Source organism: Monodelphis domestica, chromosome 1, assembly GCF_027887165.1.
Source record: "Monodelphis domestica isolate mMonDom1 chromosome 1, mMonDom1.pri, whole genome shotgun sequence".
In the NCBI taxonomy this organism is placed as follows: Eukaryota; Metazoa; Chordata; class Mammalia; order Didelphimorphia; family Didelphidae; genus Monodelphis; species Monodelphis domestica.
The window spans coordinates 557,255,708-557,276,695 of NC_077227.1; the positions used below are offsets into that span (position 1 = coordinate 557,255,708).

At 36.0% G+C, this 20,988-nt stretch overlaps 1 protein-coding gene across 5 annotated transcripts in view; it reads left to right on the forward strand.

Moving 5' to 3' along the window:
* DLGAP2 (DLG associated protein 2) overlaps positions 1–20,988 on the forward strand; it is a 1,318,656-nt gene that overhangs the window by 1,177,190 nt on the left and 120,478 nt on the right. For all 5 annotated transcript variants that reach the window (XM_056813399.1, XM_001381443.4, XM_056813397.1 and 2 more), the window contains one exon: positions 15,935–16,082. In XM_056813399.1, the coding sequence (XP_056669377.1) occupies positions 15,935–16,082 (148 nt within the window). The remainder of the gene's footprint in view (positions 1–15,934; positions 16,083–20,988) is intronic.

Consider the following 20,988-nt stretch of genomic DNA (forward strand, 5'->3'; position numbering starts at 1 on the left):
CAGTGTGGGAACCCCCCCCCTCAGCATGGGGGACCCCAGAGGTGTAGACAAAATAATTTAGATGAATGATGGTAATTGGGAAGGGAAGGGGCCTCAAAGAGTCTGGAGGTGAATTTTGGGCCTTTTTAGACCCCTTTGCCTTATTGATGTTAACTGTTTCAGTTTGTTCCCCTCCCCAAAGTGAAGAAGTCGCTGTAACATAATTCTAAATGCAAGATCTATGCAATTTACTGTTAGCCACTTTATTACTTATCAAAATTGAAATATTCTGTTACATTATCTTTATTTGTAGTTCCCCTATGACTGTGCTGAAGAATATCATTGTAAAAGCCCATAAACAGCCTTTTGTTCATTTTTTGCCTTTGTTAATTGTCACACAGAGATGATGGATGGACTCCATCAAACTGGTTACAACCTGTATCAATAACCTTTGGAAATTTTAATGTGCTAAATGTCTCAATTGATTTTAATGAGTCTTCAGAAGTGATTTTCAGATATCTGGGAGCATCCCTACCTCTAACTGATTATTTGCCCACCTCTGATTTGTTTGTAATAAGAGGCAAGGGTATATTTGTCATGTACAATAGCACTGATATATTTTCCCATTTACGAATTTATTGAACATGTAATGGATGAGACATCTGAAGTGATTTTCACTTTTTAGTCCTCTGCTCCATGTGAAAATGGGTGGGACATATATGAGATAGTTCTGTTACACTGTTATAGTATCATACCAAGAGGGAGGGAGGTGCCCAAGTGGCTTAGTTACCCTGTGATGTGTTATAATCTCATCTAGAAGATGGGAATGATTTTTCCTGTGAAGCCTAGTAGCTTCAAAATGGGTTTATTATATTTGCAATTCTTCATCTTATTCTACCCTTCCACCAGAATAATCTATATTCTTGGGGACATTTTTAGACCCAAAGAGTATTCATCAACAGTACAAGGGTTTTTCTGATTTCTCCCACCAAATTTTGGAATGATGGTAATGATAGACTTTGTTAAAAATATATCTGCCAAGGTTGAAAGATTGGCTAAATCTGTAGAATATTTGACAAATATTTATGATTTTATAGGTATTTTGAATGTCACTCAGCAAGTCATGTGAATTCTAATGGTGGTGGGTTTGTTTGCTATTGTCAATAAATGGGCACATATAATTTGGGAGATTTTGAAACTTCTTAGAATCTGTATTAGTTGTTGTACTACTATTTTTAAAAGGCTTTTACCTGGTGAAAAAATTATGTGCACTCACACTGTGGATCCTGGCTACTTTAAGAGGGAATTAGATCTCATTTTTGAGTGAGCAACCTTTCTGTTGTGCCTCTGCTTGGCTAACACATTGTCACATGTAATGTTAACTATGAAACCATGTTTTTTTTATTTTTTTCTTTATATTTGCAATAGGATATTTGATTTTTTTTCTCTTTTTTCCCCATTCTTGGTAGTACTTGAAGTATATGAAATCAGTATTAATGTTTTTTACTTTAAGGATAAAGTTTAAAGTATAAGTGTACAGTATCTATTAGCCCTAGTAACTATGCATACCCAAAAGCTTTAGGCTATGGAAATCTGCCATTTATTGATAAATGTTATGGGATTTTGTTTAATAATTGTGTCTGATTCTAGGAGAAGGGAACAAAAGAGTCACTCTAAGTGCTAAGTAGTAAGATGTCAAAAAGGATCAAACCAATCCAGGGAGGATTGTTGAACTTCTATGCCAATGCAAAAGGATTGTGAACGTAGTGTGAGACTCAAGGTTGAGGCTCTTAGCATATGTTAAAAAGCAGGACTCCTTGTACCACACTCCTTGTGCAATATTCTCAGTTAAGTACCAAAAGCTGACTGCCATTCTGGCTCCCCCTATCTCTGACAGTGAAGGTAAAATCAGAAATGGGAATGATTTTCTCATTTGCTGCTAAAACCTAGTCCCTTCTCTCTTATAGTTTGGCAACTTTCTGTAGTCCTGGCTGCAATATGGGTAAAATTCTATGTTGCTGCAATTTTCCTACAGGCTTATGGGAAATGAAACACTTTGATTGGGCCTTGCTAATGATTAAAGGACCTGCAACAGGTTTGGTTTTTACTCAGAATTTTATACACATGAGAGTTTTATTTTTTATTTTTTGTACTTATTTTTATACAGAATTTAATTTTTGCTCTTTTATTTCGGATTGGGGGGGTTATTTGACAATTGTTTCATATACCTCATAACTCAGCCATGTATCCCAAGGTGATTCTGGTGTTCACCCTCCTCAGGGGGGTATTGTGTAATTATCCTAAAATTCAAGATTTAAAAAATTTTGGAGAAATTTCAGGACAAGAAACCTGCTAATACCCTGAATCAAGAAAGGGGATCCTTTTGGAGAAAGTATTGTAAAGATGCCTGAAGAAGCCACACACTGCATCAAAAGGCCCAGAATGAACTTTGGGATATAATGAACTGAACTAAAAGGGGTTGAACATACCTATTCTGAATTTAATCTCTTATGCCAGGGGGCACTGACACCTAAATGGCATTTTGTCATATGTCTATTAATCATTTTTTTGTTTTCTTCTTCTTATACTTCCCTCTCATCTCTAACTATTGTAACTTCCTCTTAGAAAGTGCAATATTGTATGTACTTTTAGCCAGGAGGTATTTAGAGATATAAGATAGTTATGTTTAAATGATCCATTGGGGAAACTAGTCCATGAAAATCAATAAAAGAAAGTGAGTGGATCTTTTTGGCATGGACAGCTGTCTGGAGGAGAGAGGTGAGGGAGAGAAAAAAGATGCCAATAGAATAGAGACACGTGGCCTGAAAACTTAGAGTAAGGAAGAGATGTAAATCTATGCTTATCTACCTTTTCTATTAATAAACTTTATGAAAAATAATAACTGGTAGATATATTAATTTTAAATATAACAGTAGAGAGCAAAACTCTTAATAATGGGTTGAGGATCTGTATGACTCTGGGCAAGTCATTTAACCCCAATTGCCTGACCCTTACCACTCTTTTGTTCTGGAACCAAAACATAGTATCAATTCAAAGACAAATGGTAAAGGTTTAAAAATAATAATAATGATATTGATGGGCTAGGAATTGAGCTCCCAGCCTTGTGCTAAGAAAGGTCTTTTTCTCCTGTTTGACTATTTTATCCTCTTGAAGCAAACAGAAACCTACCTAGCAACATAAGAATGTGGTTCATCACAGTGTTTATGAAAACAATATAAAATCTACCAAAATATTTTATGAAAACATATTTAATAAAAGCACAAATAGAAGTAAGACTTGGATAGGTAAGAACCCACCCAGCCTTACTCCCTTTGAGAACTAGTTTCTCTTCTTTCTAACAGCAGTCATCCTCCCAGATAATCCATTCAGATGGCCATCATCATTCATGGTCCTACAAAAAGGAGATGTTAATGTGGCCCACATGTGCCACTGTCCTGGAACAATGGGCACCTCACCATTCTCTCTTCATTCACCTTCAAAAGACAAACTCCACTTCAATCTCCCACCCCCTTTGTGGGAGGTTAGTGTCTTCTTTTCCCGAACGATCAAGAACTACAATTCTCAGGGACAAGGAATTAAGGGGGAGCCTGGTCAGCCCTTTGCCAAAGTTTGTTATAATGTGGTTTTAGGGCTTTTGAAATTAATTCATTCTCCCTATTTTACAAAAGAGGAAGTTAAATGTTAAAGAAGTAGAGAAATTTGTCCAAGGTCACACAAGAAATAAATGGCATAGTTGGGACTTAGAGTCAAACTTTCTAGCTCCAAATTCAAGGTTAATTACCATGGTATTAGACTTGTAATAAAATTCTATTATTTTGCTTCTTAAATTACTAAATTGTCATTAGGTCCTTTGTTATCTGAATATAAAAGAATACATCTTTATTCCTTTCTTAAACCAGATTTACTCATAACTGAGAAGTCAGAATAGACATATATATGAAGTCTATATGTATACTGTTCATATATATGATATATATGTGTATTTATATATATAAATACCCAACAAAGATATGTATACACACACATATATATATACAGACAAAGATATATACATACATATATATATCTGTGTGTATGTATATATGTAATTAGATTTATCTATTTTTTTTTCCTATAAGGCACTTAGTCCCCATTGAGAAAATAAATTTGATCATTATATTATCATTTTGGTTAAATGTTTTCCTTCTAGAATATTATATTCCATACCTTCTGGTTATTTAATGTGGAAGCTGCTAAGTTCTGTGTAATACTGACTGTGGTTACATGATATTTGAATTATTTTTTTCTGGTTACTTCTACTATTTTCTCCTTGGCCTGGGAGTTCAGGCTTTTAGTGATAATGGTCCTGGGATTTTTAAATTGAGAATCTCTGTTAGAAGGTGATGGGTGAATTCTTTCTATTTCCATTTCCCTTTCTTGATTAGGAAATCAGTTCTCCCTGATAAATTCCTGCAATATGATATCCAACTTCTTTTTCTGATCATGACTTTCAGGTAGTCCAGTGATTCTTAAGGTATCTCTTCTGTATCTATTTTCCAATTTGGTTGTTTTTACAGTGAGATATTTCAGATTTTCTTTTTTTCCCCCATTCTTTTGAATTTGTTTTGTTGTTTCTTGATGTCTTTTTGAATTATTAGTTTCTATTTGTCTAGTTCTAATTTTTAGGGAACCATTTTCTTGCTTGAGGTTTTATATTTCCTTTTTTAGTCTCATTTTCTCTCACAATATTTCTTCTACTCTTTATTATTTGTTTGGAGAGTCTCTTTTGAAATTCTTCCAAGAGTTGATTAGGAGCCTGGCAACCTTTTACATTTTCCTTTGTGGTGTCACATTTTTGCATTGCTCTAATCTTCTGAACCCACATTTTGACCTCGTCTATTGTTGAAATAGTGGTCTGAAATTAATTTCCCAAACTCCAAGTATTAATTTTATAAAGTTTATTAATAATCACTTGAAGTAGAAGGAATAAAAGGGAAATAGAAATTAAAAAAAAAAAACCTAATCATTTAACAAAATTAAAACCTTGTGACTAAGTTCTCCTTGCCTGTTTAAAAAGCCCACTCCACCAAAGCCCTGACATGAAGACAAGAGAGCAAGAGGCAGGGCTACACCAAATTTATATCCTCCCTATATCAGCATGTAAGTAGTTCATCTTTGAACCTCAGCTTGGATTCTGACTCTTGGATGGACTGCTTCTGGTAAGACTGCTCTTGGATTCTCCCTTTGGAGCCACTACTTGGGTGAGTGAAAAAGCTGACTCACTTACTGGCTTCTGGAGAGATTAGTTTCCAGAGAAGACTCCTCACCTGGGAGGAGGCCTCATGAGTGAAACCCTTGCTTTATTCTCTACTGGATCCTCCAGCTGAGAGTCCTCCAGTATAGGGTTAATGGGCCCTTCCTGGTTGGAGCCAGGCCAGAGCAAATACCTAGTGTTTTAGGTGAAATATCTTACTTTACCCTCTTTCACATTTATTTACTTTCACTCTTCCTCTCTTTTTGTAAATAAACTGCTAAAAAGTCATTTTAATTTGAGTTATAAATCAGCAACCATATTTCTCTTATATTTAGTCCAACCACAAATTTAAGCCCTATAATAGTTTTGCAGGGTTATACTTTTCCTTTGTCTTTTCCTTATTTAGTAAATGGTATCTGAAACCTTGCCTATATGTTGAAGCTCAATTATGCTTCTTGGGTGGAAGGAATGCTGTCCCAACTTGTATGTACTTTGGTCTATTCTGGTGCTTGTATTCAGCTTGGCTGCATTTTGAATCTCAATGAGAACTTTTAGGATATAGCCTAGCTGGTGTAAATCTTGAAATTTCTCAGACTTGTGAATGTTAAAATTTCCCCATCGGGGAATTCTCAATTGGAACAATTTCCTACTGGGAACATTTCCCATTTTGACTGTGAGAACTCACCAGGATCAGAAATGGGAGGACCTCTACTCCACCAGTACTTAAAGACTGCTTTAGGGGAGAAAATTCCTTGCTAAACAATGAAAGTACTTAGAACCATACTTATAATGAGGCAAGGAGTTTTTTGAGCCATGCCTGTTTTTAGAATTGATACAATGGGATGCTAGGTACCTATAAAGGTCGGGCAACTTGTAAACTTGCCAGGAGCAAAGAGGTGAAAACTTATTCAGAGGTTTTCTCTTGAGGGGATTAGTCGACTCAGCTGTGTTTTCTCTGGTTCAGACTTACTGAGGGGATTAGTCGACTCAGCTGTGTTTTCTCTGGTTCAAACTTACTAAAGAGATTAGTCGACACAGCAGTGTTTTTAGAATGGGTTGTCCTTTGGAAACCTCTACTGTGATTGGTAGATGTAAGGACTTAGCGGAGGTGACATAGGAGAAAACCCCCTATATAAGAAAAAGCAGAATCTCTTGAAAGGACAATCCTTTTGGAGAAATCTCTTATGAGGATCGCTTGAGGAGAATCTCTTGAGAGAGGCTCTGGAGAAGGGAAGCTCTTGGAGGACAATCTCTAAGGAGGTCTCACTGGAGTTCCTCTGAGGGGATTCTGTCCCTCTGGAGACTCTTGAGAGAGGCCCTTTGAAACAGTCTCTGGCTGGAAGGCTCTTTGAGGAGGACTCTGGCTGGAACTCTCCCTGAGGAGACTCTGTCACTAGAATCCTTGCTTAGACAGACCTTGTGGTGAGTGATAAAAGACTGACTAACTGATCTCTCTCTCTTAAGACTCAGGTCTAGGCCATGTTGGCTTAAGGCCCTTCATACTTATTTCCTTTTTCTCTCTTTCTCTCTTTCTTTCATTCCTCATTGTATAATTAATTAAATTCTCTATAAAACCCAATTGACTTGGGTATATTCATAATTGGGAATATTTCCCTGGCGACCACCTTATATTTTATTTAAAACCAAAACACTGTAGTGAAACATTTTCTGCAGTCACAAATTTACTCACCCACTCTTATATCTACTATAATTTATATCTTCAACTATTTTAAACATAACAGTTTATGGCAGAAAACCATTTAAAATATTTTAATTATAACACTGGCCTGCTATAGGAAAGCCTGTAGCTCTTTGATCCATATCACATTTTCTTATATTGGATCACATTGGTTCTTCCCTTTCTCGCCCCAGATAGATCTTGTTAGGCTGTATTTATTCCTGCCCCTATAACTTGTGCTTTATCCTGTTCAAGTTCTGCCTCAGTGTGTTGAACCATATTATCACCTCTTATGGTAGCAAAATGGGCCCTCCATGCTATTTCTCCAAGATGACCTGAACTGCTCCAATCTGACTTCTGTTGGTGCAACTGCTTCAAGATTTGTTTAGAAGTGTTTTTGTTTTTATGTCTATCTGGAGGTGGGTTAGGTGAACTAGGAGCATTCCTTACTTAACCTTCCTAGCTCCTGAAAGTAGAAGTCTTGGTTATATATTGTCCTAAGCCAAAGGCAAAATTCAAAAATTCTTGCAAAGATATTGGAGAAGGAAATTGCTATTATAAATCATAGGGCCTTTAAATACTATAATGATTTGAATATAAAGATTCATTTATTGCTGCTTCTATAAAAATTCAACAAAAAAAACACAGGAACCTGAAAGGAGAAACATGGTAGAAAACATGTGAATAAGGATAGTAGAAAGGAGAAGCCAAAGAAATATTAGAATGGGAATAGACTACAGAAGAAGAAAATAGATGAGGATTTGGGGAAATAGTTCACAATCCTGACACAGAGGCATTATGTGGTGAGCTATTGAGGATGTTAATTATCCAGACATTTTGTGGAGCTTTGTCCAAAATATCTAATGAATTCTTGGTTTGCTTTATGATAAATTCTTTGTTCAAAAAGCAAAAGAAGTAGCACAAGAAACTTTCATTCTGCACCTGAGTCTCCCCAACATGAAGGAACTGGTTGTTGAAATAGAAATTACGGGAACTGGAAAAGCAGCTATTCCTTTATATAATTCATGAGGAAGAAAGAGAGGAAATGTGGGCATAGTTGGAGGGCCCCCTAAATTTTGAATATCATATTTTAAAGAATCCTGAGAAAAGATGGCATAAAATTCTACACTGGAAAGTGCTTAGCAAAACTAAAAGTTTTAAGAATGAAATTCTGAATATGAATAATATGGAAATGGGTTTTGAATAATAAGACATGTATAAACCAGTGGAATTCTTGTCAGCTCTGGGAGGGAGAAGGGAAGAGGGGAGGGAAAAAACATGAATCATGTAACCATGGAAAAATATTCTAAAAAAATAAAATAATGTGTGAGGGGATGAAATTCTGAAGAAGCAGAGCAAATCAATAAATTGAAAGATGGGCCTTAGACCACATCATATTAAGATCATCTGAAGAACTGGGGATATTTACCCTGGAGAAGAGAGGATTTGGGAGAGTAACAAAAATCATCTTCAAGTATCTGAAGGATTATCATATGGAAAAGAAATTAGGCTTCTTTTACTTGGCTCCAGAAGTAGAAATTGGAGTTAGTAGTGGAAGCTACAGAGAGGAATATTTAGGCCCAACATAAAGAAAAAATCCTAACCAATAGATTTATCCAAAAATGAATTGGATTGCCTAAAGAGGTGCTAGATTCTTCCTGTAAGAGAAGAGAAGAGGCATTCTACATCGAGAGAGCAGTCTCTGACAGAGACTAGCTGAAGAGAGTGGGGGAGGGACAAGAAGAAAAAACTGAGAATTCCAGGAGAAAATCAGAAGCTGGAAGATCCAACTGGCAACTTCACTTCCAGCTGGGAACTAGGAGGGAGGTGGATTCCCTGAAGCTGGGAAGGAGCCTATTTCTTTGGAAATCTACTGTCCCATCTGAACCCCTGAATACCTCCACTAAACTCTCCATGACAGCAGTCCAAAGTCCTCAGTGGGGTTGTGGATTGGGACTTTTGAAGGGAGCTATCCACAGATCCCTTCCAAGGGACAATTTGTAGGGCTTCCCTGTTTACCTATTTTCCTTGCCATCCCTTTCCCGGCTTGAACCCCAATAAATTACCTGATATTTAAGATTTAGGTCTGGGCCAGTCTCTACACAACATAGTTAAGGGGATTGAAGATTTGGGGAGGGTCCCACCTCTCCCCAAGAAGGGGTTGACTTCTAGATCCCAGTGATTCAAGATTGTCTGACCCAAGGAACTGACTTCTTTCCTTGGAAGAAGAGTAGTCCTAAAACCCTGAAAGGGACTGATAGTTAATGTCCTCTGGGAGGAAGCAGAGGCATAAGAAATCATCTTGCCTCTCAAGGATAGATTGGACCTCAGGAGCCCTGAACTCCTCTGAGGGAGGCATCTTGTCATCTCACTGAGGCATTCCCTCTCTCATCTTCTGTCTTCCATCTCCCAGAAAATATTCTCTGGGGAGACATACTCCCCTTTCAAGGAGACAAGACTTGGTTTATCCCCCCCCCCCAGAAGGAGGGGAGAAGAATGATCTCTTAACTCTCTCAGCCCCATTCCCTCTTTCTCCCTTTCATTACCATCTCTTCTCCAATCCCTTCATTACAATCCTCAATGAATATTTTGAGGCAGAGGCTGAATGGCATTTATCAAGGTAAAAAAGATGTTTCTTTTCAAATATTGGTTGAATTACGTCTTCTCTATGGTCTCTTGAAACCCCAAGATTCTGTAATTCTCTGACTTTTGGAAATCACGCATATAATATTCTTAAACTTTATATTCTTAGCTGGCTTATTTATTTCCTTAATCTACATTTCTTCTCCGAGTCTTCTTTCTTCAATTAGCAGAATCCATAAAAATATAAACTTGTTCCTAAAGTCTTCTCTTTTTTATCTAGGACTTAGCACTTTGGCAATTCTTCTTGGATTATTTCTATTGCTATCATTTATGCTTTCTTGAATAAATAAGAAATACTGATCACCAGTTTAAAATTTTTGAGAAGGCTTTATGTAACATGCAGGATACCTATCCCACATATCCCAATTATATAGTTGAATTTTTCATTGTTCCTAAGAGACTGACAAATAGCTGCCCGGTATTCCTTAGAGGGGAGCTTTCCTCCATCTTTACTTCATTCTTTTCATCCTTACTCTTTTGGATAAACTCTCACTTATTGGTATCTATGCTCCATAACATCATTCCTTGGAAGATGAAAAGCTACTTTTTCCAGACTTGGTCCAAATTCCCTATTGAGAAGTACCTCATACCTATCACTTCTTTAACCCAGAGAATACCTCCCTCCTCTGTGAGGCCTCCATAAAAACTGTCTTCTATTTGAAGTAATCCTTAGTCAGCACTTCTAAAAACCATAGTTCATGAGACTCCAACAATGTCTTCATTTGTATCATGCACCTATAGATCACAATCACGCAAATGACAATTAAATAACACTGTAAACAAAATGATGGAAAACGTTCCCCCATGCACAAATCAGGTGCAAGTAGCCAGAATTCTGCACCACAAGTAGGGACAGATTCACATGTAGAAAATACATATTCCCCCGAATACATACTTAGAAAGTTTATATATTGGGAACATATATGGCCAGGGGACATGTAAAGGGGCAAAGAGATCTAGAAACTATATGATTAGAACCTATGTATATAGGACATATTACAGAGAAACACACATGGCCAAGGTATATTCATAACCTGGGACATTCACACCTCTAAATCTAGGGAAAAGGATCAGATTTGGATTTAAAAAACCTTGGTTCAAATTCTGATTCATCTTTTAGAAGAATATATTTGCATATCATTGGAGAAATCCCTTAACTTCTCTAGATGACATTTTCATCTTTAAAAAACTGAAGGCAGCTAGGTGGCACAATGTATAAAAGCTCTAGGTCTGAAGTTAGGAAGACATGAGTTCAAATTCACCCTCACATACTTCGAATGATGTTGGACAAGGCACTTTAACCTCTATTTGTCTCAGTTTCCTTATCTCTAAAATGAGGATAACAATAGCTCCTCTATCCCTGGGTTATCATGAGGATCAAATGAAATATTTGTAAAACCATTAGCACAATTACCTGGCACATAATAAGCCCTACATAAATGCTAGCTATTATTTAAAGAGAGACAGTTGTACTTTTCTGTCAGTCATCACCCCACTGCTCTCCAGCTTACTAAGCTTTTCTTTGCTACCAGCGTCTGGGCTTTATCCTTTTAGGACCACATTGCAGTACATCTCAACTACTCTTTACAAGTTTCTACTATCCAGAAAATCTCTCTCATAAGGGCAGACTAATAAATTTTTTGTCATAGTTAATCTATAAGCCCCCACACATAAGCAAAGGAGCTAGTCTCCTCATGTTAAGACTGTCTTCAAGGACAAACAACTATATTTTGTAAGATTAAAAATTAATATCCAGTATTCCAAGTATTATATTTTATAAGATTTATTAATAAGCACTTGAAGTAGAGGAAAGAAAAAACCCTCAGTAAAAAGAGGCTTTCCCAGACCATTCACATGGGAGAAGAGAGAAAAAAGAGGCAGAGTTACTGAACTTATAAACAAATATACAAGGACCCTATGTGGATGAAGGGAAAAGGACTCTGGGAATGAAGTCCAAGGGTTCAAGATTTTCTAATTACACAATTTTGAATTTTAAACTATGACTTATGAAAACAGGTTAGCCCCACCTAATATAGTTTTGCTTTTACACTTAATAGATGAAAAGTTGTGATTAAATATTTTAAAATATGCATAGCTCAGACATTTTTATACCAAAGAGGAAAAAAACCAAAGAAGCCTGTGAAGTAGGATTATTTTCAAAAATACTCTTGTGAATCAGTTGATATTCACATATATTTTTAATAGCCACAGACAGTTATGTAAATAATAGCTTGCATTTGCTTATCCTCATGTATTTACTAGATATGTGAACCTGGATTAGACCAATCACTCATCTCCTCTTTGCCTTAGTTTCCTCATTTGTAAAATAGGGATAATATCACCAGCCTCAGAGTTTTTGCAAGGATAAAATGAGATAATAATTATAAAGCTCTTAGCTCAGTTCCTGGCATATAGCAAGGGCTATATAAACATTAGCTATTATAAATATATTTTACTAAAGGCCTTAGGCCAAGTCTAGTGCTTCAGGTTCAAAAGGAGAATGAAATTAAATACATGTAGACTATGTAACAGTTAAAACGAGAAAGCTTACTTAGTCATAGCATATAAAGTGAACAAGGCTGTGTCATTGATTCAATTGAATTTAGTTTCCTTGTCTCTAAGGTGACCCTTTTGGCACCCTCCATGAGCTGTCTTTGGTTCTTTAGCTGTCAGTAAACAATGTCAGTGGCTTGAACCTGATTTCTTGGGCCCAGGGTGTTCAGGGAAAAATAGCACCTTTTGTGTAAAGGCTTGCCAAGCCCTTTTTAGGATACCTTTGGTATCCACCTGGCACTCAACTCTTACCTGTGGCTCTAAGAAGTTGTAGCATGCCATACTCCAGTAAAACTTCATTGGTAGACAGACTAAATCAGGTTGAGGATAATTATCAGTCTTCAAACCTATCAGTGAGTTAGGGGAGTCCAAAGACTTATTTCCCTTGGTGGAATGGGAAGATGAGAACGATTCATTCTAATAGCCATAAAGCAGGCTAAAAAGAGTGCTTTTGGACATTTATATCTTGGCCAGACATTAAAGACACCAAAGTCATCCACTGCATCCAGGATCACTGCCAAATATCTTAACTTTTGTCCTGCCTCTGAACTTTGATGACTCTGGAAGAGAAAGGCTAATTTTAGAAATAAAAATCAATCTTGGAAACTTTATACTAAATTTATAAGTATTTATTAATAAGGAAAAAGAAAGAGAGAAATAAGGTTTCCAACCTAACCTTAAAAATCCCCAGCCTTGTTACTTCTGCTCCATCAGGTCCTAGATTTTCCAGCTGCCCACATGGTCAGGCCAGACAAATTAAGGCCAACTAAGGAGCAGGCTTGAGTTCAGGAAGGGACCGGAGCCCAATAGGGAGAGTTCCTGGATTCCCAGCTCAGTGCAGTCCGTGCCACACTGATTGCCAGAGATGGCTTACATAGATAAGCACTGGGACAGCTAAGAGCTCCTTTCACAAGCCAAAAAAGGGCAGAGGGGAAGCCTGCTTTATGATCTAGCTTTTCAAGCTCACTCTAAACCTTCCCCCAAGATCCTCCAGTTGACCAGGATTTCACCTCAGTTCCCACACATCACAACCCTGCAGGTCAGGAATGCCACCTGACACACTGGAAAAGTAAGACACATGACTCTGGACCCCCATTACATAAGAATTCTGGGATTTTATGGTCTCCTAGATATTTAATTCACACATCAATGACTTTGCACAACACTGCCTCACTTCAATTTAACTCACTAGCAAGCCCAGACATTACCTTTATTATGTCATTGGTTCTCTTTGGAAATGAAGAATAAACTACATCTCCAGAGCTAATTATATATCAAGGATAGTTTCAATATAGTCTTATTTAAGCTATAACCTTCCATTTTAGAATCAATACTGTGCATTGATTCCAAGGCAAAAGAGTGGTAAGGGCTAGGCACTGGAGTTAAATGATTTGCCCAGGATCATACAGATAGGAAGTGTCTGAAACCATAGTTGAACCCAGGACATCCAGTCTCTAGACTGGCTCTCAATCTACTGAGCCACCCAGCTGTCCCTGGTTTCAATACCTTTTACAAAAAAAAAAATTTACCTTATAATTTCCAATATTTCTTTTATCATATTATTCATAGATCTTTCAACTTGCTTCAGTAAGACAAATCCTTTAGTTATTACTTACTAGTGGAAGTGGCTCGCCTAATAAATTCAAATTCCTTTCTGGGCATTCTAAACCATCCTTAATCTAGGGCCAACCTACTTTGCCATCTTTAGCTCCAGCTACTATTCATATACACTGTGGCTCTCTAATCAAAGGGGATTACTGACCACCCCAAGAATATGTGCAGTGGCTTCCTACCTCTACATCCACACCCTCATACCTACACCATAACTCCTTTACCCATTCAAATCCCAACTATTTTTTAAAATGGGGCAGCTAGATTATTCAGTAATTAGAGCAACCAGACCTAGAGTCAGGAAGATTTGAGTTTAAAATCAGTCTCAGACACTTTCTAACTATGTAGCCCTAGGCAAACCACTTAATCATCTTTGCCTCAATTTCCTCATCTAAAATGAGCTGGGGAAAGAAATGGAAAACCACTCATGGGATCAGACAGGATGGAAACAACTGAATATTTTTTTATAGTCCTCTTCATACATTGCCTCCTTCAGGAAGCCTCCATATATTTCTTATATTAATTAATGGCCTTTTTGCCTTCATAAAACTTTGTTAAGGCAATTATGCATTGTTTAATACTATGTATATGAGATCTTATGTTAAAACCCATAGTCTTGCCCATAGTAGACATTTAATAAGCATATGTTGAATCAACCTGAATTATTCCATCTTTAAGTTGACCATATTTCATATCACTCTACTTAATTCTAATCTCCATGAATGTAGAAAACTATATTAAATCAAACTTTGTATATCCCTCAGTACCTTCCACAGTAATATACACACATTAGGATGAAATTAATAAATTTTTTAAATTACATAAAACTGATTGTCATGCAAAGTTATTGTGGCATAAATATCTATTGGCTAATGTTCCTTATACTATATTTCAGTAACAACATATAGTATGGGCACAAATCAAGGCAGGTGATTGTTTAAAGTATGTGTTCAGAGTCCAAATTATGTGTCTGGGTGTATATTTTTATTTTGTGTTGTAGCAAAAATTTACCTAGAGCATCACAATTCAAAACTTATTAAGCTAATCTGAGAAATCTTTTTAAATTAAACTTTTTAAGCATCTCACATGAGGATAAGTTTAAACTTGAAGTGATTGTCTTTTGTTATAGGTAGAGTGCAGATCATGTCACTAAGTGTATTCTTTAAATGAAGTAGTTATTTCCATTTAGACATAAGAACTATACAATTTTTATAAATGGAATACAAATAACCAAAATTCCAAATGAAATGGACTTTTCCTCTCCATTCTACTTTTAGAGGAAAGGGCCAATCTAAAGGTATATCAGGGACTTAATTTAAAATAAATATTTAAAATTATTTAAACTTTAGGGGTTATTCTGAGGTCGGAATTCTTTTTCAACAGATGTACATACACTTTTGTGATAATAATTAATGGTTCAAAAATAATGACTATGAGACATTATGCCATCTACAGTTAGCAAAGAAAAAAAATTATGTTCATTCTTCTTAATAAAGTAAGAAAATAGCCTCAGACATTTTAAAGTGCTTTCCAACATCAAGGGATTAACCAGAAAACCCCATTTTAAGCAGAATTTGCCTTTCTTGGAACATTTCACTTAAGTAGGGTCTTCGTATACTTCCACAGTTCTAATATGACTAAAAAGAGAAGGGTTGGAGAAATAAAGGGATAAATATGATTATGTCATATTTTCAGGAGGAACTGGGAAAAAATCATTGTTGCTGGTAATGGACTCAATTTTTCAAAGTACATTCTTTGCATGCATTGTTTAGCACAATGAAACATTTGTATAAGTGAAACAGAAAAATATAACGAATTCAGAGTCTGTGTACTTGCAAAAGCATAGGCACATTTTTATGATTCTGTCATTGATGTTGGGCTTGAATCCAGGTGGGTAGTTTGCCTTAATGCTCATGAGTTACAGATCCTGTCATCATTTCTTATTTGGAGCAACCCTAATTCCACCTCTCTGGCTATAAAGTGTCAAGCTCAGAAGCAATCCAGAAAATCACCTCCATTTATTACAGGAATGAAATTCACATTTGCAAGTGTTTACATCAAATATATTTACATAAGGCAAAAATGCCTACAAATTGCTCAATTTTAGCAACCTCTTAAAAGAGGATAGAACAGCAATTCTCGCACTGTAATTTTTCCATTGACATTTATGGACTTTATTTTTTCTTCATTTCTTTCTCTCTCTTTTTTGAATATAGCCAGAGCTACCTACAAGCTGCAGGTGATGTGCCTGGTGGTCACAACCTGGATCCCACTGCTAACTACAACTCTCCAAAATTCCGCTCCAGGAATCAGAGCTACATGCGAGCAGTCAGCACTCTGAGTCAGGCCAGCTGCGTTAGTCAGGTTGGCGAATTCTTTTTCTTCTTTACCCAAACTACAAAGCTAGATTTTATGGGAAGTCATCTCCATTAATAGTGGGAGATCTGCAGTGACCATATAAGTGCGTCAGAAAGGAAACACTATTTAAGAAGTAGATTTATTTCTGATTGGTAACAATTGACAGATGTTAAGCCTGAGGGTTTGGGGTTTTTCTTATGGTATTACTTTAATGTCTTAGTCATCTCTGCTTAGCACAGGAAATACAACTAATGAGTGAGCCAGCTTTGCATGCACAGCTTCCCCTCCACTTTTTCCAGGAATGTTTTATTGATAAAGTGAGGGGATGATATAGTAAGACAATGTTCTGGTATTACTTTGCCAAAGAATCAAAATCCCCACCAGCAGAATCTTTCAGAATAGAAAGATTAGTAACAAGTAGAGTTGATGATAAATTACTATATTTTTGGTTATATGATAGATAATTTCAAGATTCATATGATAACCTCATTAACAAGGTGAAGCTGGGTTTTTGTTTTGTTTTTGTTTGTTTCCAGACAATTTACTGACAATTAGACACTAATAATTTCCTGACAGTTCACCAGTGGATAAAATAGTGAATTTATGGCTAAACTTCCTATATATGTGGTTAAGTGGGAGAAAGAGATTATTTTATTTTTATATTTGATTATGCTTCTTAAGAAAATATAGTATAGGCATTTTTATGAAAGCAGTTGTATAAAATTTCTATATTATATAAATAATATCATAATTATAAATTATAATACTTAATATGTATGACTTGTGGCAAAGATTCAAATAAATATATAGGTACTACCCTACTTATCCTTAATCCAATGATCAATCAGAAACACTTATTTAGTGCCTACATTGTGCCGGGTACTGTGCTAGACACTTAACTATTAGGAATCTCTACTTAACATAACTCCAATTTTTCCCAAGATAATGTAGAATTCTCTCTTTATGAAACCTCAGACATGACAAGTTCTCCCCAAAAAGGACAAATAAATTTATGGGAATCAAAGATATCTTTATGTAAAATTTGCCTTTGCCCCAGATACTAGAAATGGAAAGAATTTCAATGATGAAAATTAGTAGAGAAAGGGCTTACCAGATAGAGGAAATACTAAATACAAAGTTACAGAGATAGAAAAGTATGGTGCATATTTAGACCTTGTTGTCTTAAATATTCAGGAATAAAAAGAAGATAAAGCCCCACTAGCAAATCTATTTTCATTTGCCAATTTAAAAAATATATTTTTAAGTTAGGGACATTTTTTAAGGAGTATAAAAGTTTATTTATAACAGATAAATACATTACAATAAAAACTTCAGAATACTAAAAACTGAAAACCAAATATGTGGATGCCCTGAGAAGTTGAATTTCTCAGAAATATATGCAAAGTAATATAACATGGAAAAACCGATTTCAAAGGTCCACCTTATTCCATTAATGTGGTAGTAACTATTAAATATAAGAATCATTTATTATATATTTATGATTAATTAATTTGAAATTGATGTTTCCATATTTCCATAATATCATGGACAGAATGGAAAAGTCCATTCATATCTTATTATCCTCTATATTCTTGGGTAAAAATAAGATCCTATAGGGACATGTTTTTACTGATCAATGCCTGAAAATTCCATTGATATTCTTAACACCATAAATGGATGACTCAGAAAGCTACTGATAATCTACTTAACTGCCTGGGCCTTTTCTGTCTATCCTTCTGATGACTTATTCTCTATCGACCTTTCTCAGAGTACTGCTAGATCTAGCCATCTGGCCTTGTTTTGAAAAGTACACTTAAACTTTGTTTTAAACTATGAATAACATGCCTTCAAGTTTCAGAGCAAACAAATGAGTATTTTCTCCTGAGTTTCTTAGCTCCCTCATCCTAAACTGTTGTTTTAAACTCAATCTAATATGTAGCCCATGACTAAAACTTTCTGGAACACAGCCTCTGGCTGCTCTACACTCTTTCTATCCATTTATGAGGGCTCCTCTTCTTCCCTGAATTTCCTATCCCTACTCAGCTGATTTCTTTCTTCCTAAACTATCAAAAACTATAGAGCTTAGTGAAGTTTGGGATAAGCCAGACAGACGGAGGGGAAGCAGTGTTGGTTTTGGAGTCAAGGGACCTGGCCCTCCAGCTTTGTCAATTATGTAGCCCTGAGTAGTCACCACCTTACTAGGCTTCAGTTTCCTTACCTATAAAATTAATACCTATTAAAATTACTTTTAAAGTTTCTTACAGCTTTAAATCTATGGAGCCCAAGACATCTGCATGATATAATGGGGAAGAATAAGAAAGCAGAGTGAGACTGTAATTAATGAAATTCTCTGGAGACTGTATTTTTTATTTTTAGAGTAACAATTTATTAATTTGATGCTCAAGAAAATCTAGCTAGTCCTGGACTCCCTCCAGACCAGAATACACTGCATAGAACTTGTAGCTGGGTGAGGGCCCAAATGGCCAGCAGAGAGTCAGGCCACATTGGATCTACACTTTGAGGGAAGAGAGCAATTATGATATCTGATATCATCAGTATCGTCATCATAATCATCATCATCATCATCATCATCATCATCATCATCTAGTCCCTCCCCAGGACATCCAAAGAGGTTTCTCATTGGAACTCAAGAGACTTCCTCCTAGGAAGTGGCCAGTCTTTGTGAAGCCAAGACATTCTCTACCTCCCCACCTAATGGCTGATTAGCCCATGTACATTCTTCCCAGCAAGAACAACCTAGATGATTTAATTACCTCATCTCTATCAGTGCATCAAGTGGTCACTTGAGCTCACTCATGATCTCATTATCTCTAACAAAGACAAAAGATCTAGGCAAAGGAAGGGAGGACCCAACAATGAGAGGCAGTTTGAGCTATAGCCCTGAAATCAAACCATTTGAGCCTTAAGATTAAAAGATTTTTTTTAGGGGGCCAAAGGGATAAAATTTCACATTAACTTTACACAGGATGTTAGATTATGTAGGAGAGTTAAGAAAAGCTTATGGAAGAAATGGTAGTTTCTTAAGTTCTGATATCTCAGGGCACTTCACTAACTATCTTCAATCTCTGGGTAGTCTTACAAGAGCCAGGGAGTCCCATAGACTTTTTCACAGAAGTTTTGTAACCATTTTAACTTTTCCAGCATTACAGTGAAATTTCTATTTTTAGGAAGCTTAGTCCAATGCTACAGTGCTTAGCCTAGTGCCTGGCACATAGTAGGTGCTTAAAAAATGTTTATTGACTGACAGAAAGTCATATTAACTGATAATACCTAATAATAGTATATGCCTCTGCCTAATGTAATAGATACTTCCCTTTTGGCATAGATGCTTGGGGATCCAAAATCATCCCCCAAAGAATTTTTGACCCTTGTACTCCATCTCCTTAAGTGCAAATAATTTTCCCAAGTTCAATCCCTACATATTATTCCAGTATTGAAAATGTTCTTATTTCTAATATAATTAATGCCCCTTGGACTAATGCAGAATAAACCTGGGGAAATGTTTCCCTAAAGATGGTTTGTAGATCTAGAGCTTGAATGAACCTTAAAGATGATTTGGATCAATTCTCTCATTTTACAAATAAACAGTCCCAGAGAGGTGAGACAAGACACAAGAGGTCATAAGGAGACTAAGTGGTACAACTGGGATCTCAGTCTAACTCCTTTGACTTAAAAAAATCTGCATTGCTCCTACTATATATAATTTCTTGCTTTTCTGTAAAGCAAATTATTTCAATATATCAATGATACAAATCTGTTGTAGTATTTCCTAATCATGTATTGGATTATATTTTAAAAATAAAATATGCCTTGAAAATAAGTACAATAGGGGGCAACTGGGTAACTCAGTAGATTGAGAGCCAGGCCTAGAGATGGGAGGTCTTAGGTTCAAATCTGACCTCAGACACTTCTCAGCTGTGTGACCCTGGGCAAGTCACTTGATCCCCATTGCCTAGCCCTTACCACTCTTCTGCCTATTGGCTCCAAGACAGAAGGTAAGGGTTTAAAAAAAAAAGAAGGAAAGGAAATAAGTACAATAATATTAGAGGGTCTTAGAAAAACTTTTCTTAGCCTTTGCTCTTTTTATTGTCATTATTTAGTTTATTATTTATTTGTGTTTTATTTTTACTGAATATTTTATTATATATTATAATTAATATGGCATAATTTATTATTGTATTATTATTATTATTATTTAGCTTCAGTTGTGTACAATTCTTTATGATCCTATTTGGAGTTTTTTGGGCAAAGATACTAGAGGGTTGTTCTTCTACTGCTTATAAATAGGCAGCCAAGTCAGCCTCCTATCTCATATTGGTTCAATCTCAGCAATGTATTCCTTTGTTCTCTCACAGCTAACTTCAGACCATTACAGTTTTCCTCTTAGTTCTTAGATTTCACAAACTTATCCCCTGATACCTTTTTCTGACAAGGAAATTTGCCATTTTGGTACATCTAAATTGTTGAATAATTGAGGGAGTTTTTGTCTTCTTTTATTTTCTTGTGCATTTAACTTTGGACTTTCTGCAAGGCATTAGATTCTTTCAATTCTAGAGCTAAAGTCAAAACTCCTCTTTCTCTAGCTTCAGAACTGGTTTTCAGATAAGCTTTAGCAACTGTGTGCTAGAAAACTTAAGAACCTTTTCTCTCACTGGATGATCATTTTAAAGGTTTTTTTTTTTTAATTTGCCTGGTTATGTGGATTAATGTTTTACTTTTTAAAAATCATCTAATATACATAGTTAAAGGATTTGGAATTTCTCATATCACATTGTTATATTAGGGTAAGCCTTTCCTGATGAGCTGACTTTCATTTCTGGGGATCATAGCCTACCTCATGATGGCATGAATTAATGTAATGATTAGAATTCCCATGTCTTGTTGCCTTATG